The 26,236-nt window shown below is 46.0% G+C and overlaps 2 protein-coding genes across 12 annotated transcripts in view; one reads left to right on the plus strand and one right to left on the minus strand.

Annotated features, from left to right (window-relative positions):
• Cinp (cyclin-dependent kinase 2-interacting protein) overlaps positions 1–7,906 on the minus strand; it is a 16,691-nt gene extending 8,785 nt beyond the window's left edge. For 4 of the 5 annotated variants that reach the window (XM_087552935.1, XM_087552934.1, XM_087552936.1 and 1 more), the window contains exons 1-3: positions 7,851–7,906; positions 3,534–3,702; positions 408–537 (exon numbers count right to left, since the gene is read on the minus strand). In XM_087552935.1, the coding sequence (XP_087409061.1) occupies positions 408–537; positions 3,534–3,702; positions 7,851–7,857 (306 nt within the window). In that variant the 5' untranslated portion in view covers positions 7,858–7,906. 5 annotated transcript variants of the gene reach the window in all.
• A 136-nt stretch (positions 7,907–8,042) lies between these two features.
• Tecpr2 (tectonin beta-propeller repeat containing 2) overlaps positions 8,043–26,236 on the plus strand; it is a 102,475-nt gene continuing 84,281 nt past the window's right edge. For 3 of the 7 annotated variants that reach the window (NM_001427221.1, XM_087553551.1, XM_087553556.1), the window contains 2 exon segments: positions 8,043–8,104; positions 17,783–18,070. In NM_001427221.1, coding sequence (NP_001414150.1) covers positions 17,852–18,070 — 219 coding nt within the window. In that variant the 5' untranslated portion in view covers positions 8,043–8,104; positions 17,783–17,851. 7 annotated transcript variants of the gene reach the window in all.

Here is a 26,236-nt window from a genome sequence, read left to right on the forward strand (position 1 = left end):
CAAACAGAGCTTTACTAGAAAGACGGTATTTCAGACAAGAACTCCCAATGCCTAAGTGCAAACAATCTGAACAAGGAATGCAGTTGATTCGGACCACAGCCTGAAGTAGGAACTGCTAGGCCCACACTGACAACACCATGGCTGCTCTCGTGTTACACAGCAGCACCAAGAAGTCAGTGTGATAGAAATGGTCTGGCCCACAGAATCTGAATATTCACTCTGGACCCTTGAAGCAGTTGACACTGCTGGAGTATGTACCCGACGTGACTTGAGAGCATCAGGGTTTGTAAGTAGGTGGGAGGAGAGATCTCCGACTCTTCTGAATGCCCCCACAGTCAAGCAAACCCCAAACAGCTGCCCTGGGCTGAGAGACAGTGATGTTGATGGCCAGTAGCTTCAGGTCTTACCAAGCCGTCCAAGATGGCCTGTAGCTCCTCACACAATGCTTCAAGTCCTTTATCATAGTCCAGGTTTGTCTTCTCTTCCTCTTCGATGGAAGTTGGACTGCTGCTCTCTAATTCAACCTTCTCTTTACTCCTGGACAAAGCAGAAGGTAGTGGGTACAAATTACACTCTTCAGACTCATCTCATGCCAGGCGACTGCACATCTCTAACCCCAGTGCTTGAGGAGGAGGAGTTCACAACCTGGCTACACAGTAGCCTCATTTTGTTGTAATGGATCCTACAGAAGTCATCATTTATATAATCATGTTAGACATATTGCATGCATGTTAGATACATTGCATACATGTTAGACATATTGCAACATGTTGCAAACGTCACTGCAATAGATGCTCATTTATAACGTGGAGGCCAGAACTGGGCACTGGAGTCCCTGGAGTCCCTGGAGCTGGAGTTAGAGACAGTTAGGAGCTGCTGAGAACCAGATTCCAGTTCTTTGAAAGAATAGCAAGAGCTCCTAACACTTTGGCCATCTTTCTAGCCCTAGAGCTAACAGGTTTCCTAAGGACTCTCCTATACAAGGATTACATTTACACCGTGAGCACATCTAGTTACCCAAGTTTACTGTGCTTGGATGGAGCCAAGGGCCTCCTCTGTGTGCTGCAAATGCTCCACTGCTGAGCTATACACCGGGACTCATTTGTATTAGGGGCAGTGAAGTGTAGCCATGTGGAATCCTTGGTGTAGGGCTTAGTGCTGGTTCTATGAAACGCGTAAGACATGGGTCATTTCCCAAAGGAGTCAAGAGTAGTTTTAAAACTGGAGTCTATGGTGCTGTTAGAAGAAAGTGCAACTATTAAGGTGAGCCTAGTGGAAAGGCTTCTGTCCACGTAGGGAAAGGATTCCCTTCAAAGGACTTTGGGATCCCAGTATCTTCTTTCTGGTCTGGACCATGAGGCAAACAGAGTATGAGCATCCTCTATGATGTGTGCCACAAGTAAGTACAGAACCAGTAGTTAGCCTGTGGTGGCATTCCTCAGGAGCCGCCCTCCTTTTTGAAGACATGGTTTCTCATCAATGGGATGGATCTAGGGCTTACAGACTAGGCTGGGGCTCCGCCTCCTTTCTTAGTGCTGGGATTATAAACCCACACCGAGATGCCCAACTTTCCACGTGGATGCTGAGGTTTGAAATCGGGTCCTCAGGTTTGCCTGGTGAGTACCTCGGAGTTCTCTCTCCTCCTTTGTCTTCTTTCTTTCATTTTTTAAAAAACAGGATCTATTTAAAAGACTTTTTTAAAGTAGTCCTAGATGGCTTGAACATGCTGTACAGTGTAGGCCAGTCTTGAACTCACAGGGATCCACTGCCTCTGCCTCCCAAGTGCTAGGCTAAGCGCATGAGCCACTACATTTGTTTCTTTTCTCTTTTTAATATTTATTTGTAATTTATGTGTGTGAATATTTGTCTGTCTGTCTGTGTGCTGTGTGTATACAGTACCCACAGAGACCAGAAGAAAGCATCAGATCCTGTAGCACTGTAGTTACAGACAGCTATGAGCTGCCATGTGGGAGCTGGGAACTGAACCCAATCCTTCTGTAATACAAAGCATTGTGTTGTTTTGCGAGCAGGGTTTCTCTGTAGCCCTGGCTGTCCTGGAGCTCACTCAGTAGACCCAGCTGGCCGCAAACTCAGAGATCTGCCTGCCTCTGCTTCCAAGGTACTGGCACCAAAGGTGTACACTGCCACCCAGGGAAAAGTGCTGCACTGAGTCATTTCTCAAGTCTCCCCACCTCCACTTTGTCTTTTTTAGAAATAGAAGAAAGCTAGAGGGGGTGGCACAAGGTGAAGGCAGAATGAGAAGCTGAAGGTTACCTTCCCTACACAGTACGCCTGGGCCCGCACCAGGTCTCTGATCCAAACTGAACAGAGGCTGGAGAGGTAGCACAGTAGTTAGGAGCACCTGCCACTCTTTCAGAGCACCCAGGCTTGATCTCAGCACCCACATGGAGGCTCACAACTCCTGTAACTTCAGTTTCAGGGGACCCGGCGCCCTTTGCTGGCCTCTTCAGATGGTGCAGCTATGCGATGCACGTGCATGCGTTCAGGGAAAAGACTCAGACCCCTAAAATAATAATCTAGATGACAACAGCAGATACAGTCTGCAGAAAGAAAGCATAGCTGTAAGAGCATGGCTGCTCTTCCAGAAGACGCACCCACAAGGCAGCTCACCCTCATCTGTAATTCTAGTCCCAGGATAATACCTCCTTCTGGCCCTGTGGACAACACACACAAGTGGCACAAGGACAAATATGCAGGCAAAATACCCACACACCAAGAAAGGGACATAAAATGAATTGGGTGCAGTGGCACACATCTGTGGTTCCAACTCCTCAGGGAGGCTGAGGCAGGAAAATCAGCCTGGGGCCACACAGCTGGCTCCTGCCACAAACTGGAAACAAGCTGGGTGTGGCGGTGTACACAGTAAGCCCAGCACTCAGGAGCCAGAGGCGGGTGGAGCGCTGGGTGTTCAGGGTCAGCCTGGGGTGGTAAAACTATTTCAAACAGAACTAAATAGCAACTAAACAAAGCCCGTAAATAAAATGGAGGGAGGGATATCCAGCAGCCAATGTATACACACGAGATCCCACTTACCTGCCACCCCACATTCCTGAGAGGGAATAGTATCACTCAGCCCTTTCTCCTCAGGCAATCTCTTTATAACCTTATATACAGATCTACACAACATGCAGCACAATCTTGTACTTATTTTACATTTGTCTGTGTGTATATAAGAATGGGCACATTCATGCCACGATGGTGCCCATGAAGGACCATTTGCAGCAGTTTGGCTGTCTCCTTCCACCATGTAGGTTGTGGGGGGCTGAACTCAGTCACTAGGCTTGGTGGCAGCACCTTTACCTAGGGAGCCATCTCTCGAGCTCAGGGTGTCACATTTGTGATCCTCCAGGCCCTGCCTTTTCAGCAGGTCCTGCACCACGCAGTCAGCCCCCTGCCCATTTACAGGTATTACTCTGCTGCTCTCTTGGCTTTAGTTTACTTACTCCAGGAAATTCTTCAGTTCTCTCAGTGCACAAGTGACAGTCCAGAGCTTGGCAACCGCATGTACTTACAACAAGGTGACTTTCAGGTTGGCAATACTGCTCGCTGTGGTGAAGCCCTTGTCGCTGAGGCTGTCCCATTTCAGGATTAAGTTATGCCAGTCAGCTGCATTGTCCTTGAGTTTTCTTGCACTGACAGATAAGACAGGTTTTCTTGGTGTAGTGATCCCAAGAGTCTTTGCTAATGGGGAGCAAGAGGAACATGACAGTTAAGGAAGGCAGGATCACCAGCCTCCACAGTAAAATGGTCTGATATGCCTCACCAACTGGATAAACCCATGTCCCAGAAACTAAGAGGCTCTTCACAGCTCATGGCTCCACAAACACTTGTCTACTTTTCTTCTTGGAAACAGGGTCTCAAATGTGGCTCTGGCAGTCCTTGAACTCAGAGATCCTCCTACCTGTCTCCAGGGCCCACCACCTTGTCTACTTTAAGAGTTAGAAACAAGGTACTGGAGAGATGGCTCAGCGGTTAAGAGCACTGACTGTTCTTCCAGAGGTCCCGAGTTCAAATCCCAGCAACCACATGGTGGCTCACAACCATCTGTAATGAGTTCTGATGCCTTCTTCTGGTGTGTCTGAAGACAGCTACAGTGTACTTATACATAAAGTAAATATTAAAAAAAAAGAGAAACAAGCTGTGACTTTCTACTAACACATTAACGCTTACCATTATCTCTCCTATGAGACAGTCTAGTCTCGACTCTTTATACCTGGCACCTTGAACCCCCCCCCCCCCCCGGGGCCGCACTTCGAACTCTTAACCTGAGCTTTTGACTCCTGAGAGCTCATCACACCACAGTGCTGAGGCAGTGGACACTGGGGATGCAGAGGTGGTCTTGCCAGGCTGCAGCTGCTCTGCCTGTGACTTGGGAAGATGTTCAAAGCTCTGCCTGCATCTCTGCTCCAGCCCTGCATAGCTAGGCAGAGCTCCTAGGAAGGCCTTCGAGCCACACAGTTGTCTCTGCTGGGACGCGCCTTCCCTCAGTAGTACTGTCCATCTGAGATCCCCCCAAACCAAGACCTGAGGAAAGCGAGACCAAGAGCAGCGCAGCATCTGTGCTGCCTTCTAGACTTACAAACCTACACAGTCATCTCACAGCTTAGAGGAATCCAGGATACATGGCAGCTGCATGCTTTGGAGGTCACACCCTGAATACGGACCATGCTTCCTGGGTGTGAGTCCCAGCTCTGCCAGCTGTGAATGTAGGCATAGTTGTCAATCTCTTGGAACCTCAATATTCTCATCTGCGAAATGGTGATAACGCAGGCCCTGCTCTAAAGTGGATAGATGAGTTCAAAGCAGTCTGGTCCCACACAGTGAGACTAAGACAGCAAAACCAAATGTAAATAACATGTGAAGCTGCAAGGGCCTGACATATAACAGCCAGTTACCACCTCCCTTCTCCACCACGGCCCCTCACTCACTCTCTGCCTCAGTGCTGCTCTGCTATTCCAGCATGGGCCACGCTGACTGTTCGTGAGTGTGTGTGTGTGTGTGTGTGTGTCTGCTAACACAGTATTCTTTAGGGCTCTTCTGTTTTTTGGTTTGCTTTGATGGTATTGGGGATTGAGCCTAGGTCCCTGTGCATGCTCCACTGGGCTACATCCCCAGCCCATCCATATACTGTGGGACGATCTCATAAAGTTGCTCTGGCGGGTGGGACCTATTTTACAGCCAAGACAGACTGTGAACTTTCTTCCTGCCTCAGCCTCTGAGGTAGCTTGGGTTGCAGCCTGTGCAACCACACCCAGCCAATAGCTCTGCTTGATCTTTTTCATTCATCCTTTACTAAAACAACTAACAGATACCAGTTGGTTACCTTCAACATGTCAGGCATGGGGGATGAAGTGAGTGAATGAGAACCGGCAATTTGACCACGGCACTTACACTCCCAAAAGAGTCAAAAAGTATACAAGTAAATTACTTTAACCAGTCCAGACCCTAAGCACCATGTAAAAAGGGAACAGAAACCCAGGTGTCCGGGAAAGGCTTTAATCCTAGTGTTCAAGAGAGCCAAGAGATCAAGGCCAGCCAACCACTGTGAGTTCTGGGCTTCAGTTAAAACTGTCTTTGACCATGAACTTGGTGAGTACAAGAAACAGGACAAAGCTGAACAGGTAAGTGGCAAACAAGGGCTCACAGAGCTGGAGCCACACAGGCCACTGCAAGCACAGCAGAGAGCAGGCAGTGACCTGGAGTGGCACCGGGATTCGATCTCCTGTCTCATGGTCTACCTCACTACCAAATGAGTGAGCGCACTTGGTTCCCTGCAACCTGAGAATGGAAGGGAGTCCTGGGGGAAGACATCTAAGTGGAGCTAGGGTGGAGATGGGGGGGGAAAGGGTCAAAGAGGGACACCCGAAGTGCCATAAAGAAACCTACCTTGTAAGCTAATTAAAATAAATAAATGGTGTAAATATTTTGTGTTCTACCCTCCTATAGGAAGGCCGAGACAGTGACTTGGACAGAGGGAATTGTTAAAAACTTCGGACGCTAGAGAGTAATAACAGAATTCTGGTCATTTTCATTTCAATCTTGAATGTTAAAATCGCCTCACTCGAAAGAAAGAAAACCTCTAAGGAAAAAAAAAATTCTCTGGGTTTTTAGTGGAATATTCCATATGGGGCAGAGTTTATTTTTAAAGGGTTGTTTGTGTGTGTGTGTGTGAATGTGTGGGAGTGATGCCAAGGCCAGAAGGGTGACTGACGTCCTGGAGCTAGAGTTGTAGGTGTTTGTGAGCCGCTCAGTGTGGGTGTGGGGACCAAACTCCACTGCGCTAGAAGAGCAGCAAGTGCTCGGGACTGCTGCCACATCTCCAGCTCTGGATTTCATTTTCTGTATTTTAACGTCACCTTCATTAGGAGACTAGAATATTTCGAGACTTGTTTCTTCTGACCCCAAAATTTCAATGCAACCAGAGAATTTATAGATAAAATTCTGTTTGTATATAACTGTTAACGTATCTGTAGTTTGCAATAGATATATTTGTAATAGTTAAATGCAAAAAAAAGAAACAAAGAAAGAAAGTCTCTGTCCTGGTTACTTTTGCTGTCAGCTTGGTATACCAGGGAAGAGAGCCACCATTTAACAATTGTCTGTGGGGATGTCTGTGTGTTAAATGACGTTCAAGAGCCTGACTCACGGTGGTGGTGCCACCCTTGGGGAAGTGGTCCTGGGCTGTCTAAGAAACTATCTGAGGGGCTGGAGCTGGCTCAGAAGACCCAGCACCCACAAAGAAGCTCACAACCAGCCGTGATCCTTACTCCAGCGGATACCATGTCCACTTGTGGCCTCTGTGGACACTGAACATACATGATACGTTTACATAAATGCTGGCATTAACACTCATACACATAAAAGAAAATCGTAGGAGAAAGCAAACTCGGGAGGTAGTGGAAGGGAAGGAGCCTCCTTCATGGTTCCTGCCGATTTCCCACACTGATGGATTATGACCTGGAAGGGTAAGACAGATAAAATCTTTCCCTCCCAAGATGCTTTTTGGGGACAGTATTTTGACCATAGTAACAGGAAGCAACTTGAACAGTTATTTACTTCAAGAAGTCTTCCTGGATCCCCCAGTTGCATTACGTGTCACTGCAGTAGACATGTTACCTCCTATTGGTCGGCTGTCATCACATTCACTAGTGAGTCTATATTCCCCGCAGGGCTGAGCTCACCCAGAGTAGGGGTTATGTCTCATCCCCTCCCATATCTTGCATACATAGTAGATTTTGAATCTAACGCGTTACATGGAGGAACTGCTCTTACTTCCTGTATTACATTCGTCCTTCGGGGGGATTCTTAAGGGTGAGGAGCACATCTGACTTAGTTTGCTGGACCCACTTAGGAATCAAAAGCACAGTTCTGACTTCTAGACACTCAGAGGCAAATAGGGAAATATCAGTGAGTCCCAGACCAGCTCTGAGAGAGGCACAGCAGAGGTTTTTAAGCTTGTAAACTAAATGGGACTCAACGAGACCACAGCCATAGGCTAACGTACTGACCCATGCGACACTAATCGACACAGAGACAGCCTTTATCACAAAGTGCAAGCTCCACGGCCGGTCTCACTGACTGCGGGAGTTCGGGGAAGGGTTTCCAGAGGGGTTGGCAGGTCAGGCTTGGCTCCAATGTGCTCCGGGATGCTCTGAGCCTCACACCGCTGACACTTCACCACATTCAGATGACTGACACACCGGAAGGAACAAGGCTCCCGGCAGCCCGCGAGATCCAGGCGCACCCCACACGACACGACACGGGCTCGTTACCTTTCCCCACAAGACCTGTAGCCTCCCCAGCCAGGGAAGCATAGCCCTCTCACGCACCTTCCATGCGGTCCACAGGTAGATACCGAGATGACCAGAAGCCCCGCCCACGGACTAAGGAAGTGATGTCACTTCCGCGGGCCCGCCGACACTTGTAGCTCTGCCGCTCTAGCTCTCCGGCGGAGTCACGGCTCGTCTCTGAGGCCTAACCCGTTGCCTAGGCAACAGGCTCCCGGCAGCCCCTGCGGCCGGGAGTCCATCCCGCCTCCTCCGGGTTGGCGGGGCTGAGGAGTCCTGAGGGGCTGCCGCGGGAGGTGAGTTCGGGAGCGTGCTGGTGGGTGCTGGACGCCTCCGACGTCCCGACGCCGCCCCTCGCCTTTCCGCCCCCTGGCAGGGCCGCCTTTCCTTGTCTCAGCCCCTCAGAGTCTCCACAGCCGTGTTGCCGTCCCCCTGGCAGCCACCGCACGCGGCGCGTCTGTCAGCCCGCGTCTGTGCAGAGCACCGGGCGCCGCAGCGTTCGCACACCGCCGGGGGCCGCCACGGCGCCCCAGCTCCCCTCGCTCCTCCCCTCCTGCCCCACCCTGCATCCCTCTCGCGGCGGGCTCCAGGCTCCTCAGCCTTAAGATTGACATTGCGTTCTGTTCTGTTCCCGGATCCTCAGCTGTATCCCTTACATTCGCCCACCAGCGCCAAGCAGCTGGCTTGGGCACCCAGTAGGAGTTGAGTAAGTGTTGGTTAAATGGATACCGAATGCCTCCCTGTGTGGTCTCCGAGGCCGAGTGGACAGTGAGGGTTAAAGAATGGGGTGACCCTGGGGTCAGACTCGGGGTCAGGTCACTGTGCTTCCCCTTCCTACTCGTCTACTGGAGCAAGTGTCAACTTCTAGCTTCAGCTTCGTCATCCGTAAAATGATAAGTTTTTATCTTGGGATAGTGGAGGATTAAATGGGTCAGTGCACGCACAGCCAGGGTCAATAAGGGTTAGTCCTTGCTGTCACCCACCCGGCTCTGTGGGCTTTGCTGGTTTTTCGTTTAGTCCCTTAAGTCTCTGGCTTCCCATTACTTTTGTTTTCCTTCTCAACTTTACTTCTCTTTCCTGCCCCTTGTGCTTCCTTTCTTTCTCACCGATATTCAGTAATTTTCTGTTCCATTTGTTGGCAGCATGGAAGGTGTATTGATTTGTCATTGACTGGAATGATCATTTGCAGCCAAGGTTTTAAAAACTTTCTGGAGCAGGGAGTTGTGGGAAACTCAGGTCCTAGGTGTGAACTCAGGAATTCAAATTTGCTCTAGTTCCTTATCACCGGGAGCGTCCTTGTCTTCGAAGCTGCAACACTTTTTGTACCTACTCCCACCCAGCTGTAATGCTTCTATACCTGTGGCCCTTTTGTTTGGTTTTGTAACCTGACTTACTGCCCATGTTTGTTCATTTAACGTGTAGTTTATTAGGCTTCCCCTATGCCAGCTGCTGTGCCAGGCCCTAGGGGTGTATGCTTACCCTTCACACCCAGTCACTCCCTCAGGAAGTCTTGTCCTTGAGATTTCCAACCTGAGAATCCTGAGGATGGGGAGGATGAAATGAAGTCCTCCAGGGATTCATTCCCCACCTCCCACCCCACCTAAGTTTTAAAAATCCTATTTTATGTGAATGGGCGTCTTGCCTCCATGTGTTTATTTCTGTGTACCTGCATGTGTGCAGTGCCTACAGAGGTCAGAAGAGGGTGTCAGATCCCTGGAGGTAGTTAACTGCCATGTGGGTGGTAGGAATCGAACTCTGGTCCTCTGGAAGGGCAGCCCCTTGCTGTTGAGGGCTGATCTATGTCTCCAGGCCTAAGCAGTTGTTTTGATATAGCCACATTGTCTTTCTCAATGGAAGACTGGTTCTTACTGGATTTGTTTTCAGTTTTCCTTAGGGAAGTTGTCTATTGGGGTTGAAGAGGATCTCAATTCACAGTAGCCTTTATATAATTCAAGCAAAAGGACTGCTGGGACTTAGTGGGGAGAAGGCAGAAAGCTGAGGGCAACAGCAGATGCTTGAATTTAGAAAGGTGAGGAACAGATTAGGAGATGATTATGCTAAGAATGGGTTTTAGGGTCAAGTACGGAGAATTTCCCACCAGTGTTGACAAGGGAGCTTGGTAGAATCAGGAGGCAGAAATTAGGTTTTTTTTTTTTTTTATTGTTTTGTTGTTGTTTTCCAAGATAAGATTTTTCTGTGTAGTCATAGCTGTTCTGGAACTCAGGCTGGCCTTGAATTCAAAGATCCTTCCTGCCCCTGCCTGGAACTAAAGGTGTGGGCCACCACACCTGGCTTGGTGGTGTTTTTTCCGGATTGTTGAAGCAGAAGCAAGTTCAGGATGCATGTTTCTCATGAATGTACCCTTTGGATCTGGTCATAAGAGTCCCAATGAATCTTTGCTGCCGTATTGGGGCAATGTGGCATAGTATTTGTTTTCTTTTGGGAACAGGATCTCACTATAAAGTCCAGACTGTCCACAGACTTGCTAAGGTCCTCCTGCCCCAGCCTCCTGAATGCTTGAATTATAGGTATGCACCACCATACCTGGTCAGCACAGGGGCTTTGAGAGAGATTAATCCAACAATGTGTTGAGTGCTGATTGTATTGTATTCCTTTAGGTGTTTGTAGTTTTTGTTGTAGTTGTCAGTTAGAGGTAGGGGTTGGCAGAATGCTGCCGTGTAGACTTTGATTGGTTTGTAAACTGTCAGTGTAGGCCAAGCTGGCCTTGGATTTATAGCATTCATCCTTCCTATACTTCTGTGTCCTAGGATTACAAGCTCTTTTAGGGGGCCAGCAGGACGCCAAGACCCTCCTGGGGGCTTGAGTCCCATCCTGATGCCCATGTAAAGATGGACAGAAAACTGACTCTAGTGTTGTCTTCTGGCTGCCATGTGCGTGTCATGGTGCGCACACACTTATACATCTATATCACACACACATTAGTAACAAATAAATAGAAATGTAAAATTTGCACCTGGAGCAGACAGTATAGATGGAGATGACGTTGGATGTGGACCTTTGTTCAGATGTCTGGTTTCTCTTTGTTTGTTTGCTTTGTTTTGTTGTTCAAGACAGGGTTTCTTTGTATAGCCTTGGTCATTCTGTAACTTGCTGTGTACACCAGGCTGGCTTTGAACTTAGAGATCCTCCTGGTTTCTGTTTCCTGAATGCTGGGATTCAAGGCTTGAGCCGCCACTGCCAGGTTAAAATGTCTGGTTTCAGTACTTGGGTTGGGCTTAACTTGTGACACTTGGCTAGCCAGCAGGAGTGGAAGCAGGGAAGAGACAGCATTTCATCCATGAGGTGAATTATTCCCGCCCCTTTGCATTCTGCCGTAAAATAGTCCATCAGCTGGGCGTGGTGTTGTATGTGTGTACTCGTGCTACTCATGGAACTGAGCAAGAAGATCCCTGGGAGTTCCAGGCCAGCCAAAGCTACAGTGTGAGACTGTCTCAAATGAATATAACTTAAAAGCCCAAATAAGGATAGATTGTAAGGGCCAGATGTGCTTACACTAAGTAATTTCAGCAGACTGAATTTACAAACTTACACATATAAGTAACAATTCTAATTAAAGAGTAAGAGAGGGGGATAGAGGTGTGGCAGGCAAGAAAGTCTGTGCCTGTAATCTCAGCACTTAGAAGTTTGAGGACCTTGGGCTAGACTGAGACTGTCTAGAAAAAACTGTGCAGGAATACTACTTGTTATTTTGTATTGAGTTTGGAGAAGGTCCTTGGTACACAAATGCTATCAGAGCCTGTGGTGACATGTGGCCATTGTATTGCTGGGTGCATAGTTTGGGTTCTAGGTTACTCCGAGCTTTAGTTTTGGGAAATGCTCATTAAAATGATGGCTGGATATAGTCTACCTTTCATGTTTATGGAATTGATGGAGCATGGGGAGGGAAACTATGACTTTTATAAAGGATTTATTTTATGTGTGTAGTGGTTTTGTGTGTCACCTGTATGTAGGTACCTATGGAGGCCAGAAGAGGATGTCAGAGTTACAAGAGTTCCAAGAAATTGTGAGCCGCCAGAAGTGGGTATTGAACTCAGGGCCTCTGGAAAGAGTAGCAACCATTTTTAACCATTTATGTGTCTCTCTAGCCCACAACTTCTGTTTTTAACTCAACTTTTGCATTTTTAATGAAATACTCATAGCCAAAGAATCATTGCTTATATATTTTAATTTTATTTATATGCATATATGTGCCTTGTCTTTATGTGTACCATGCATGTTCAATGCCTGCAGAGACCAGAAGAAAGCATCAGATCCCTCGGCACTGGAAGTTATCAGGCGGTTGTGAGCTGTTCTGTGGGGTGGGTGCTGAGAACCAAATCCATGTGCTATGGAAGAGTAATAAGTGTTCTCAACTGCTGAGCCATCTCTTCAACCCTCGCATTATTTATCCTAAACACTGGACAAAAGGATTGAGCTATACCACAGTAGTAGACCTCTTCCCTAGCAAGAATGAGAGCAGAGAGAAGAACAGAAGCGGGGAGGGGCAGAGGAAGGGAATTGTATCAAGATTGTTTTGCAATAAGACTAGAAGTTAGCATTTTATTTATTCATTCAACAAATATTTATGGACAGGTACTCTGTGCTAAGAGAGAACTGGCATCCCTTCTCACAGAAGAGGTTATTTAGCAAGTGAAGAATCTGAGGCTGTGGTGAGTGAGAGTCATGATGGGCATGACAGACGGAAAGGGAAGCTTGGACACTCATATGCGATCTAGCCTGGAGAGGCTTCTGGAGTGATAATGGTCCTGCTGCGGCCCCAGAATGAAAAGAAGCCACATCTGTAGAAGGAGATCCTTCTGAGTAGAGGGGACAGTGAATTGTGAAGCCTGAGTGTGGGGAAGGGGTCCTTGGCCTTAGTGTGGGAGCGTACATGAAGGTGAGCAAGAGGGAGGAGCTGTGATAAGCACCAGGGTTTCAGCCTGGACAGCACTCAGTCTGGCTTTGGTGCTACCTTACTCCTTGGCAGTATTATTTACCATTGTCAGGTGGGTAAACCGCAGCCTGGAGCCATTCCATAATCCCCAGGGCCCACAGCTGCTCTTAGGATAGCTCTGGGATTCAGCCCCAGTCCTTTCCCTCTGACGCCATTGCCACTGCAGTGAGCAGCTGTTCTATGGCAGAAAGCCTCAGTTTAGTTCATGGCAGTGGGTCTGAACCTGAAGTAGGCCAGTGTGCCTTCAAACTTGTATGGCTATGGATGCAAACTTCTGCAGACTATGGATGCAGAAACACTAGTCAGGAGTGTTCATTAAGTCTAAGTCGTTTTCCTCAAATGTGTCACAAATAGGGAGGCCGCAGCTCTTGATTTCTCAGCCTTCTCCTGTGGGCTCGTTTTCTTGCAGTCAGCTTCAGCCCTTTCCCTGTGTGACTCCTGGGTGGAAGGCACAGGCCTGGTGCTGAGGGAGCCAGAACCACACCTAGTGCTGTGACTTACCGACCTTCCGTGTCCTTTGGAAAAACATGTTTAAAGTGAAAATCATGACAGCTATGGAAAACAGTTTGATAATGCATTTTAATATTTTCACTTCTCAAAACCCTTGTTAGTATTGCTAATTCACTCCCACTGGACTAGCCTTTTCAACCTTTTAAATTTTTCCAAGGGTCTGGAGAACGGCTCAGTGGGTAAGAGCACTGCTGCTCTATCGGAAGACTTGAGTTAGGTTCCCAGCACCCATCTCTCTCTTTTTTTTTTTTTTTTTCTTTTTTTTTCAGAGCTGGGGACCGAACCCAGGGCCTTGTGCTTGCTAGGTAAGCGCTCTACCACTGAGCCAAATCCCCAACCCCCCCAGCACCCATCTCTAGTGGTCCACAACCTCCTGTAACTCTGAGTCCAGAGCCACTGATGCCCTCTTCTGGGCTTCATTGGCTCTTGCAACATAAATAAAAATTAAACACAGGGGCTGGAGAGATGTTTCCGCAGCTAAAAGTACTTGTTGCCCTTGCAGAGGACCTGAGCTTGAGTTCCAGCATATGGTGGCTCATAACCGTCTGTAATTTCAGTTCCAGGGGATCTAATACCTCCTTCTCGCCTCTGCAGGCACCAGGTACACATGGTACACAGACATAAGTGCAGGCAAAATGCCCATCGGATAATGATGATGATGATAAATTTTTAAAAATAAAAACTGTTTCCAAGAATGTGCTTGGGGGGCTGGAGAGATGGCTCAGGGGTTAAGAGCACTGACTGCTCTTCCAGAGGCCCTGAGTTCAATTCCCAGCAACCACATTGTGGCTCACAACCATCTATAAAGGGATCCGATGCCTTCTTCCAGTGTGTCTGAAGACAGCTACAGTGAACTCATATAAATAAAAATAAATCTTAAAAAAAAAAAAGAGGAGGGGGTTGGGGATTTAGCTCAGTGGTAGAGCGCTTGCCTAGGAAGCGCAAGGCCCTGGGTTTGGTCCCCAGCTGGGGGGGGGGCAATGGGGGGAGGGTGGGGAGGGAAACACCGATAAAGAAGGGGAGGGGGAGGGATTAGGGGGATGTTTGCCCGGAAACCAGGAAAGGGAATAACATTCCAAATGTAAATAAGAAATACTCAAGTTTAAAAAAAAAAAAAAAAAAGAATGTGCTCAGATATATGTCTGTGCTTTTTGTGATGATAAAACTGAACATTTAAAAGAGAATTTTAGTTCTAGTAATGCGTTCTTGGCTGTGTGTGTGTGTGTGTGTGTGTGTGTGTGTGTGTGTGTGTGTGTGTGTGTGTGTTTGAGCCAGTGCCCACCATGTAGCCCAGGCTGGTCTGAAGCTCACTCTACAGTCCTCAGTGGCCTCTAACTGGGAAGCCTCCCAAGTGCTGGGCTCTCATAACTGCAGCATTCCTCCTGCTCCTGTTCCTATGTTTTTAGAGCCCTATGCTCTACAGTGGTCTCCCTGCTTTGAAAGGTGATGGCCAGTGGCTAGCTGGCTTTGTCTGCCAGCCATGCCTTCTGCATCTGATTGGATCCTGTGGATTTGTCCACTTTTCTAGGGTGCTTCTGCAGTCTGATTTAGAGAGCAGGCATCTCCTAGTCAAAGCTGTGGGGTCCTTGTCAGGCTATAAATTTGTGATGTGCTGGTGTTTAGACAGTTCAGTTCTCATAGTTTAGATTTCTGTTGTATTAGTTCTGTGACTTGGACAGATTTCTGAGCCTTCCAGAGCCTTGACTTCTGCTAAAAGAATATGTTTCAGTTAGATCCCTAACAATCAAGGATAGAGTTACAGTTATGTACAGTGGACCTCTACTGTATTGGCTGTTACCATGTGTGGACACTGGGTAATTATATCCATGCTTTCCCAGCCTTGAGCAAAAGCTATTGGGTAGTATTCCATTCCTGTCACTCACTCCTTTCTTCTCTGTTATCCTTTCTCATTATTCATTCATCTGCTCAGTGCACACCTGTCCAGTGCCAGACTCTTTTCTACATGCCCTAAGGGGTAAGTGAGGCAGTGTGGCCTCTGCTTTTACAGGACTTATAGACCTGTCTGTCTGTGTTTGTACACATGTATGTATGCATGTGCTTCCATGTTGAAAGTCTAAAGAAATGTAGACAAAACAAGCAGGTGGCATGATAGGAGTGCTGTGCTGGGGTGGTGGGTAGGGGAGATCTCGTGTAGGACGTGCATTTTAACAGAAGCCTATTTGTGGAGACCCTTCTTTGTAGCAAAAGCTGAATGGTAGAGAAATCATTCAAGATGCTCACGTGAGAATGGGTTTGATGAACCTAATCAGAAGACTAAGGACTCAGTCACTCAAGCGTAGAGTATTAGAGAACTCACAGTTCAAAGGGATAGTGAATTGAGCATCCCAAGAAGTTACTAAACAAGGCTCAGAAGGCCTCGTGGAACCTGTACTGGCTAATTTTATATCAACTTGACATAGCTATAGTTACTGGAGAGGAGAGAATCTCAACTGAGAAGATGCCTCCATAAGATCAGGTTGTACATGGGCCCGTAAGACACTAATTTTCTTAGTGATTGATGGGAGAGGGCCTTGCCTGTTGTGGGTGGTACCATCCCTGGGCTGCTGGTTCTGGGTTGCAAAGGCCATGAAGAGGAAGCCAGTAAGCATCAATCTACTTTTGCCTCTGCATCAGCTCCTGCCTCCAGGTTCCTGTCCTGCTTGAGTTCCTGTCCTGACTTCCTTGGGTGATGAACAGCAATATGGAAGTGCAAAGCAGATGGGCCTTTTCCTCTCCAGTCTGCTTTGTCATAGAGTTTCATTTCAGTAGTAATAACCCTAACTAGGTGTAAACGATGCCTCCAGGTTGGATCAGACAGACTGTCGATGTGGCAATACCTGTTGGTTATTGCAGAGCTATGGTCCAGGGCTGTGGATTAAGGGTTCAGACTGAGATTCAAGGCTCAGCCCTGTGGTCCCCACTGGGTCTCACTTCAGTGCTTTCTTTTGAAAGTTGAGGAAGAGGCCACCTACATCTAGGGCAGAGTAAGGCTTAAATGAGTGAGTGAACTTTGTTGAGCACAAGGTGCTGGTGAGGATAGAGTATCTTGATTTAGTTCATGGAGGGGCAGGTGGGAGCTGCATGGTGACTGGGTTCCAGGTGGCTATGGGGACCTGCTTTTTCACCAGACATTAATGGGAGGAATTCATTTTTCTCGACTGGGCTTATTGTTCTGATACAGGCTTTCTCCTGTGTCTTGCTCAGACAGGTGGACTATATTATTGGATGTTTACAGTAGAGTCTTTTACAGACTTTCTATTGGCTGGACAGTGGTCATAAGTGATTTTGGAGCCATGTTTTTTTCTTTATTAAGAAAAGTTGGAGGGGGCTGGAGAGATAGCTCAGCAGTTAAGAGCACGGACTGCTCTTCCAGAGGTCCTGAGTTCAAGTCCCAGAAACCACATGGTGGCTCACAACCATTTGTAATGGGATCCGAGGCCCTCTTCTGGTGTGTCTGAGGACAGTGACAGTGTAGTGATACATAAAATAAATAAATTTTAAAAAAGAAAGAAAACTTGGAGATTATTTTGTTTTGAGAGTGTTTTCACTGTAGCCTAGGCTAAATTTGAACTTAGAGCAATGTTTTTGCTGCAGTCCCCTGAATGCTGGGATTACAAGCATTTCTCTACCTAAGAAGATTCAAAATGAACTTAGGCATGATTCTTTGACTATTAGGCCAGAGAGAGAAGTGCTTTGGAAAAAGACAGCGCAGTGGTAGTCTTCTCAAGAGAGACCTGCTCCTGGCTCACTTCTATTCACACTAATCCTGCATTTTCTTAAGGAAACCCAGGGCTAATTCCTGTCATTTTATGTCTCTTTTTTTGTTGCATTGACCTTTATGGCTAGAACATAAGAATTGAAAAGAATTGTGCTTTCGGCTCTTCTGTTTGACCCCAGTGTTGTGGGAGCTAGTCCTAACTGAAGTGCATTTGAAATTCAAATGCTGAAGCAACCTCACTTCTCACTCACTTTCTCTGCTTAAGCTCCAGCTAGAGTTCCTTTCTAAAGGTTTATTTTCATTTTCATTGTTATTTTACTATTATTATTTGTATGTATGGGTTTTACCTGCATGTAGGTCTGCACATGCTTTGCCCACAGAGGCCAAAAGAGGGCTTCAATCTGCTGGGACTGGGGTCACAGATGGTTTGAGCTGTAATGTGGGTGCTGGGGATTGAATCTGGGGCCTCTGGAAGATCAGTCAGTGCTCTTAACCACTGAGTCATTTCCATCATCCCACTTTATTTTATTTTAACTTTCATGTGTATGCCCATGTCTGGATGGGAGTATGTGCATGTGAGCGCAGTGTGGGAGCTGGAGTTCCAGTAGGTCCTGGGCTGTCTGATGTGGGGAGTATCCTGCAAAAGCAGGGCATGCTTTTAACCATTGAGCTGTCTCCTCAGCCCCTCCAGCTATGATTTTTATTTGCCTGAGAATACCATATTCCCACTATAAACATTATTATTTTTTGGCATGAGTAGACCTGAAAGAGTTACACTGCTGTATTCTGTAGCCCATAGGTTTCCCTAGATGACGAATAAACATTCATACTGTCTGGAGAACATCTGCGGAAACCTTGACCATGGCATCGGTGTCAGAGCCTGTAACGTTCCGAGAATTCTGCCCTTTGTACTATCTCCTCAACGCCATTCCCACAAAGATCCAGAGAGGCTTTCGCTCCATTGTGGTCTACCTCACAGCCCTGGACACCAACGGGGACTACATTGCAGTGGGCAGCAGCATTGGCATGCTCTACCTGTACTGCCGGCACCTCAACCAGATGAAGAAGTACAACTTCGAAGTACGTCTTGCTTTTCTTTGCATCTGACAATGTACCAGCTATAGCTGCTCTTTCTACTGCTGGGGCTCTAACTGTTCAACATGGGGTACTTTACCTTTGACTTGCTAGACTCCAGCCTCGTACCTCACTCAAACAATGCATGGCTATCATTTCCAGCTAAGTATAATATAATTTAATCAGCACCTGTATCTTACTAAGTATATAGCTTTAATCTTTGTCAATTTTTTTTCCCTCGAGACAGCATTTTTTTGTATAACCATCTTGGCTGGCCTGGAACTCACTTTGTAGATCAGGCTAGCCTCAAACTCACAGAGATCCATTTGCCTGTGCTTCCTGAGTGCTGGGATTATAGACGTGTTCCACCATACCAGGCCATAGCTTTAACCTTAAAGACAAAACAAAAAACCCTCACTAAGTATATAGCTCAGGCTAGCCTGTAACTCATGATCCTTATGGCTTAGTCTCCCAAGCATGAAGATTTCAGGCACTTGAAGCTTTGCCTGGCGAATGTGTTGTTTTTTATGATACTAAGTTTGGTTTCTACCAGGCAATCTTGTAGCACTCTGTTGTGTCTGGTTGGAGGGCTTTGGAGGACTAAGAAAAAGCTTTGTGTTTAGAGTATAAAACTCTTGTTTTAATCAATATGAGTATTATAATTTTGATCTAAAATTGGTTTTTAAAAACTAACAAGTCTCTGCTTTTGTAATTTTTTATTTTAAATTACATTTATTTGTCTATTTACTTATTTATTTTCCTGTGTGTGTGTGTGTGTGTGTGTGTGTGTGTGTGTGTGTGTGTGTGTGTGTGTGTGAGTGGAGGTCAGAGAACCATCCAGGGGTCCGTCCTCTTCTTCCCCCATGTGCGTCCAGGGGATTGAACTCATGTTTCCAGGCTTGCTGAGAAGTCCCTTGACCTATATGCTACCTCACCAGCACCGCCTTTTTCTGAGGTCCCTGAGACTAAACCCAGGGCCTTACACATGCTAGGTAAGCACTCTACCACTGAGCTATATCTCCAGCTTTCTGTGTTTATTTACAAATAACAAAATGATTAGCATTCGTGTGGCCTATGCTACAGCAGGCACTGTTGGAAACCTTATCTGTACGAACTCATTTAATCTTCACATTTTATCTAACCCTGTGAGGTAGGTGCAGTTATCATCTACATTTGTCAGTGCTTCTACACTGAAGCACCGAGCATGTAAGATATTTACCTGCAGTTGGGCACTTAATAAATAGCAGCACTAGCATTTGAACTTGGACTGAGTATCTGGTCTATATTAATATATTTTGTTTGAAAGTCCCCAAGTTCAAGACCAACCAACACAAGACCTTTCTCAAAACAAACAAAACGTCCAAGGGTTGCCCTGCCTTGAAGTGTCTATTATAAGTAAGGTTAACCTGGGCTACAGAGTGAGAGCCTCTCTCAAAAACAAAAATGAAAAACAACCCAAGATAAATCAGTCTCTCTCTCTCTCTCTCTCTCTCTCTCTCTCTCTCTCTCTCTCTCTCATATCCACACACACACATATACACACACACAGTTAAATATGTATGTATTGTAACCTCCTAACAGTTTTAAAATATCTACATATATTAGTAGTTACATCAAGTGTCAATAATTCAAACATCTAACAGAAATTATCGGATCAGATTTAAAAAAAAAACAGGTGCAGAAGCATATGCCTGTTACCTACCTCACTGTGTGTGTGTGTGTGTGTGTGTGTGTGTGTGAGAGAGAGAGAGAGAGAGAGAGAGAGAGAGAGAGAGAGAGAGAGAGAGGTGCCTGAAGCTCATTGGCCAGCAGCTAGCCAAAATGATGAGGTTTAGTTTCAGTGAGAAACTCTGCTGAAAACAAAGATGGTGAGTTGTCAGAATAGTGGAAGGAGAGAACCAGTTTCCACAGTGGTCCTTGGACCTCCATTTGTAAACCATGGGATGTGCTCATGTGTACACACACAAAATAAGTCAATAAAAAACAATTTTTAAAGACACATGCACACACACATGTATGTATACCCATATGCAGTCATGTACAGGTACATACACCACACACACAAAACACAACACAACACAACACATACATACATACCAAACTAAAAAGGTGTAATAAATACAGCATTAGTCAGAAATTCAATTAAAATGTAATGGTACAAGCAAGTTAAAAGTAAGAAGATAGGTAAAGTGCTTGCTACGCCAGCAGAAGAATCTGTGTTCAGGTCTACTTCACTACACTTAAAAAGCCTCTAACTCCAGCTCTTGAGGCAGACATGGAAGGATCTGGGGCCGACCAGTCTTGCTGAAAAGGTGAGCTCCAGGTTTAGCTGGAGACCCTGCCTTAGAAAATAAGTTAAGGCGTGGGGGCTAGTTTGACATTAATTTCATGTAAGTTAGAGTCATTTTGAAAGAAGGAGCCTCAACTGAGCAAATGCACCCACTAGTTTGGCTTGTGGGTAAGCTCGAAGTGCATTTCTAGATTGATGATTGATGATCCCGGCTCACCATATGCAGTGCCACCAGTTGACTTACAGTAGTCCTAAGTGCTATCAAAGTAGACCAAGCAAGTCATCTCGAGGAGCAAGTCAGCGAGCAGTGATCCTCCATGACTTCTGCACAACGTCCTGCCTCCAGGTTTCTGCCTTGTTTACCTACCTGACTTCTCGTCACGATGGACAGTAATAGAGACGTGTAAACTGAAATAGATCTTTCCTTCCCTCAGTTGCTTTGGTCATGGCTTTTTATCAGGGTAACAGAAACCCTAGACCGAGGACAGAAGAACCTGATTTTAGAGAAAGATGGGGGGGAAAGATGGCAGCTGGCACTGTGATGGTGGCACATGGCTGTAACCCCAGCACCTGGGAGGCGGAAACAAAAGGATCAGAATTCAAGGCCAGCTTTGACTACAATAGCAAGTTCCAGGCTTGCTTGAGCCATGAGACAACAAGAAAAAAATAGTAAAAAGATACACCAGATGTGTAACTACTAATCAATAGAAAGTAGATCTGTCAATATCAAGATTGTCTTCTAAGCAAAGAGGTAACGGGTAAAAAGAGACGTTACATATTAGCAGGGTCGGCTCACAAAGAGGACAGGAGTCTTAAGTGCGTCTTTCTCTAATAATAGAGCTTCATCATATGGGAAAGAAGAAAGAGAACAAATTGATATTTACAAGAGACTTGGAGTCTCTTGGTAATAAAAGTAGGAGCTAGAAAAATGAGAGTATAGGAGAACTGAGTACTTACTGCTACCCAGCTTCATCCAGTCGACATTTACAGTGATGAATACCCATTAAAAACAAAAATAACCAACCAACAACCAAAAACCAACAATCTCACTCTGTGCCTTGCCTAGTCTGGAACTCAGTATTTAGACAAGCTGCCATTACTCACATAGGTCAGCATGCCTATGTCTCCAAGGGCTTAGATTAAGGGAGCACTGTCATTCCAACTGGATACGCATTTACAGATACATAAGGGACATTCACCAAGTTATGAGTCATAAAGTGCCTCCACAAGTTCAAGTTGAACTACACCTTTTGCTTTTTCATTGAAATATAATTTATATAAAGAATAAACAACTTGATACATATATATATACCCCATCCCTGGGTAGTCACCTAGGTCAGATAAAAAACACATGTACAGAGGCCAGAAGAGAACATCGGTCTCCTCTCCCCGTCTCTCCTGTAATACTGCCTTGAGACAGGGTCTATTACTGAGCTGGAAACTGCCATTTGCCTAGGCTAGCTGACCCACTGAGGTTCCAGATCCATCTGTCTCGCTGGGGTTACAGGTACACATAGACATCCGCCTTTTTAAATATGGGTGCTGGGGAATTGAACTCAGGTCCTCATGTTTGCACAGCAAACATTCTTAGTCACTGAGCCATCTCCTCAATCCCTTGAAATAGCATCCTTTAAAATGAAGCCATATTCCTTGGGGCTGGGGATTTAGCTCAGTGGTAGAGCGCTTACCTAGGAAGCGCAAGGCCCTGGGTTCGGTCCCCAGCTCCGAAAAAAAGAACCAAAAAAAAAAAAAAAATGAAGCCATATTCCTAAAGAGGGATGTAGATCTTTAATGTGGTGACTCTAGTGACCATGTACTTTCGAAAGTAGTACCTTTGGAATTCGGCACCCCAACCCCAAAGTTGTTGGAAAGGGGCAGATGGAAACACAAGAATTTCTTCTTACTTTCTGTCAAAAATCATGAAGAAAATGTTACAAGGTGATAATAACAAGTACAAAAATGTTACCAATTTGTTAAATACATGGCTAGGACATGTGTAAGCACAGACCAGACAGATGAAGACAGCCCAGAGTTTCTAACCATCTAGTTTGATGGTACACACAGTGCCTCTTTGCTTAGTCTTCAGCTTGTTGTAACGTCATGAACTTGCCTTCAGGAGGAAGCATGGTGTGCTACCCAAGAGGGATTCCTAGCTGTCAGCCCCACTCTGTCTCCATGCTTGCTCTCCCAGCACATCAGCCAGCAGGTATCTCTGGAGTCAGTATTCTTTCTCATGCCCAATCCTAGGGCTGTGTAGAAAACACTGGGCAGTTTCTGCCCTTGTGAAAGAACTCCCAGCCTAAAGGAAGGATCAGAAAAGTAAGAGAAGTAAGCTAAGTTTAAAAAAATCAAGCAGGGCTGGGGATTTAGCTCAGCGGTAGAGCGCTTACCTAGGAAGCGCAAGGCCCTGGGTTCGGTCCCCAGCTCCGAAAAAAAGAACCAAAAAAAAAAAAAAAAAAAAAATCAAGCAAATGAAGCAGAATAAACCAGACAAGGGCTGATAGATGCCAAGAGAGGTGGTAGCAGTTAGCAGAAAGTTCAGGGAACATCTTGCTGAGAACATGACACTTAAAGATTTTATGAGCATGCCCAGCACAGTATGGTGATCCTCCTAGAGTGGCCCATGGATTGGGAAGGCCCTGACCCTACACGTGTCCATCCTGGTTTTCAATTGGAGAGTCAGGGTTCATAGAGTGATGATTGTTGTATTAACTTTAATCTAGTAGTTTCTGAAATGGTGCAGAAATTTGTGTCTCCTTGCAGCTAAAGGTGCGCTTTCCCCATGTCTCCCCTTGCCTTTCCTGTGGATGTAGCTCCTTGATCTGGTGATAGCCCATGCCTGTGCTGTCTGCTCATTGATACGTTGGTAGTGTTGCAACATGGAGGCCCCACATGTCCTTTCCATGCATTGTTTCCACTCATTTATGGCTAGGAATTTAATCTTAAAATATTTTTGGCAGTAAGAAATACATATTAGTTGAAAATGGCAGCTCTTGCCTATAATGGACACACTTAGAAGTCAAAGACAGGAAGATGATGTGCATTTAAAGCCACTGTGGGCAAGTTCCAGACTGTTCTCTGTCTTGGTTCATTCTCATATTGGATTCCCTAGACTTGGAGTTACAGATGCTTGTGAGCTGTCTTGTGGGTACTGGGAACTAAACACAGTTCTGTGGAAGAGCAGCCAGTGCTCTTAACCTCTGAAGCATCCCTCCACTCTTGTAGGTCAGTTTAATTCTGTTTGTGTAGGAGTGCAACCTGTGAGATTTATTTTCTCCTTTTTCAGAGAGGGCCTTCTGTGGATCCTCTGTGTAGCCAAGGTTATCTTTTAATTTGTGCTCCTTCTGTACCTCCCACGTGCTGGGATCACAGGTGCATCCACCATGGTGTATGTGGTGCTGTGGACCAGACACAGGCCTTCATGTGTGCCAAGCTCTCTCCCTACTGAGCTGTTTGCTCAGCCCTGATCTCCCTCCCCACATTTGTTTTTTCCAGACAGGGTTTCTCTGGGTAGCCCTGGCTGTCCTGGAACTCACTGTGTAGACCAGGCTGACCTCAAACTCAGAGCTGCCTGCCTCTGCCTCATGAGTGCTGGGATTAAAGGTGTGCACCACCATTACCCAGCCCCACATTTGTTTTTCATGGAAATGAGCAAATTGATTTAAAATGTAGAGGAAATTATAATGACTAAAATGGTCAGGATATTAGTGACGAGAGCCAGCTAGGAGACGATGATCTCCTGGGACACATACTTACAAAGCTTCGGTAATTAAGTCATGTGGCCTTAGCACAAGCAAGGGCAGATACACAGATGACTTGCACAGAACCAAGCGGGGAGACAGCTATAGTGTATTTGCGCACTGGAGTCACTGTAGAGATATATAGGCTGCTGGATCACTTGTGTGAAATATTTGAGACCACGACTGGTTCCACTTTTTGAGTTTTTGGATTTTGGACTGTTTGCATAGATTTTACTGTTTGAGAGTACTCAATCTAAAAATTCCAAAACCTGAAATGCTCTAAAACCTGTTGGACATCATGTTGGCTTTTGGCTAAGGCTGGGGTTGGGACAGCCAAGCTGTGCCACATGATAGTTTCCAATAAATGGCCGGCAACATTGGTAGGTGAGAGCATAGACGGGAAATGAAGCAGGATCCTGCTTCACTGCACACGGTGGTTTTGTCAACCCTTTAATTATTATGTTAATGTTGTGAGGTGACTGGGTTTGGAACACTTGCCTGGCTTATAAGAGTTAGCCCTTAGCAGGGTTAGCCCTTAAGAGGATGGGGAATTGATTGTTTCCTGTCACTTGACAGCTAGTATTAATGTTGGCAGTCTAGGTGTCCCTCTTTCTGAGTCATCTGCCTTACCTAGTTCTCTTGAAGCCTGTGCTCCCTCCGTCTGCCCAGTCTACACAGCTTGTCCCATTTTGCAGTGGAGAGTTAAGGAGGTTTTCAAAGGAAGCAGAAACCTTTGACCTCCAGTTCGTTAAAAGTTGTATGAAAGCTAACAGTAGTTCTTTGTTAGTATGGCAGGGAAAGAAGCAACTCTTATCTTATTTGGCCTTCTTAACCATTTCATATTCGTTTGCATTTCTGCTAAAGTTTGTTGAGCTTTGGCTCATCACAAGAAGCTTATAATGAAAGCTTTGTCCGTCCTCGCAGTTCCCAAGAGCCAGCTCACAAAGAGCACTTTCTCCTGATGTGGTTTTGTCTGTGTATAAAGGAAAAGCAGCCTGCCAAGGTGCCTGAGAAGGTGGTTGGTGCCAGCCTAATGCTTTGGTGTAGGTCCAGAAAACCAGTCCAGGTGCCTTTTAATAGAATCTTCCCTACAGTCTTGTTTTGTTTTTGAGACAAGGTCTCTTACTCTGTTGTTCAGGCTAGCTTTGACTTCTTGGCTGTGTTGGCTCAGCCTCTTGAGTACTGGGATTACCAATTTGAACATTCTTACCAGGCTTCCTTAACACTATGGATTACTAGATTTCTGTTCCAGGAGGTTTTGTTGCTAGCCAGAGGACAGCAGTATGTGGTGCAGGAAGTTAGGAATGAGGCAGGAGAGCTAACATTAGGTTAGATCACAGACGTCCAGAGTCATCTTTAAGTAACATTGATCTGAGCAGTGGTAGCACAGGCCTTTAATCCCAATATACAAGAGACAGAGGCAAGTAGAGCTCTGTGTGTTTGAGGACAGCCTAGTGACAGATCAAGTTCCAGGACAGCCAGGGCTACACAGAGAAATCCTGTCTCTAAATGAAACAAAACAAGAAATGGCAAGTTTGCTTAACGACGAGCGGCTGCCAACCTGAGTTCTTTCCCAAGGTCCACATAGTGGAAGGAGAGGTCTTACTCCTGCAAGTTATCCTCTGACCTGCACACAGCATGTACAGTGCATGTGCACACATATCCCAAATAAATAAATAATACAAAATAAAATAAGCAGAAGAATGTCCCCAGGTCAGACTGAGAAAGGACTGCTTTTATACCAGAAAAGAGAATGTGACAGAAGAAGAGAATCATTTGCTACGTCACTTGGGTAGTAGGGAAGCCATGTGCTGTGTCCGTGGATGGATGCTCTGTTGGGAGACCTGTGTTGTAAGCAGCTCTTGTTGTGGGACAGTTCTGGCCTGATGAGTATTGGATCAGAGATTGTTCCCTGCTTGCCAAGCAATTTTCGGAAAGATACTTGCTGCCCAAGTTGATTTACTGTAGGGGTAGATACGTAGGTCACACCACTGGGCATTCTTGTTTGCATAGCCACTCATTTATTGTAAAATAACAAGATAGGTTTTTGGCTTAATCTTCAATCTTTCTAGTATGGTCAATTAGTCAGTCTCCAAGGCTGATGAAGAGCAGACACCAGAAAGATTGAGAACCAGGGTCAGG

The sequence above is a fragment of the Rattus norvegicus genome, chromosome 6 (assembly GCF_021556685.1).
Source record: "Rattus norvegicus strain SHRSP/BbbUtx chromosome 6, alternate assembly SHRSP_T2T, whole genome shotgun sequence".
Lineage (NCBI taxonomy): Eukaryota > Metazoa > Chordata > Mammalia > Rodentia > Muridae > Rattus > Rattus norvegicus.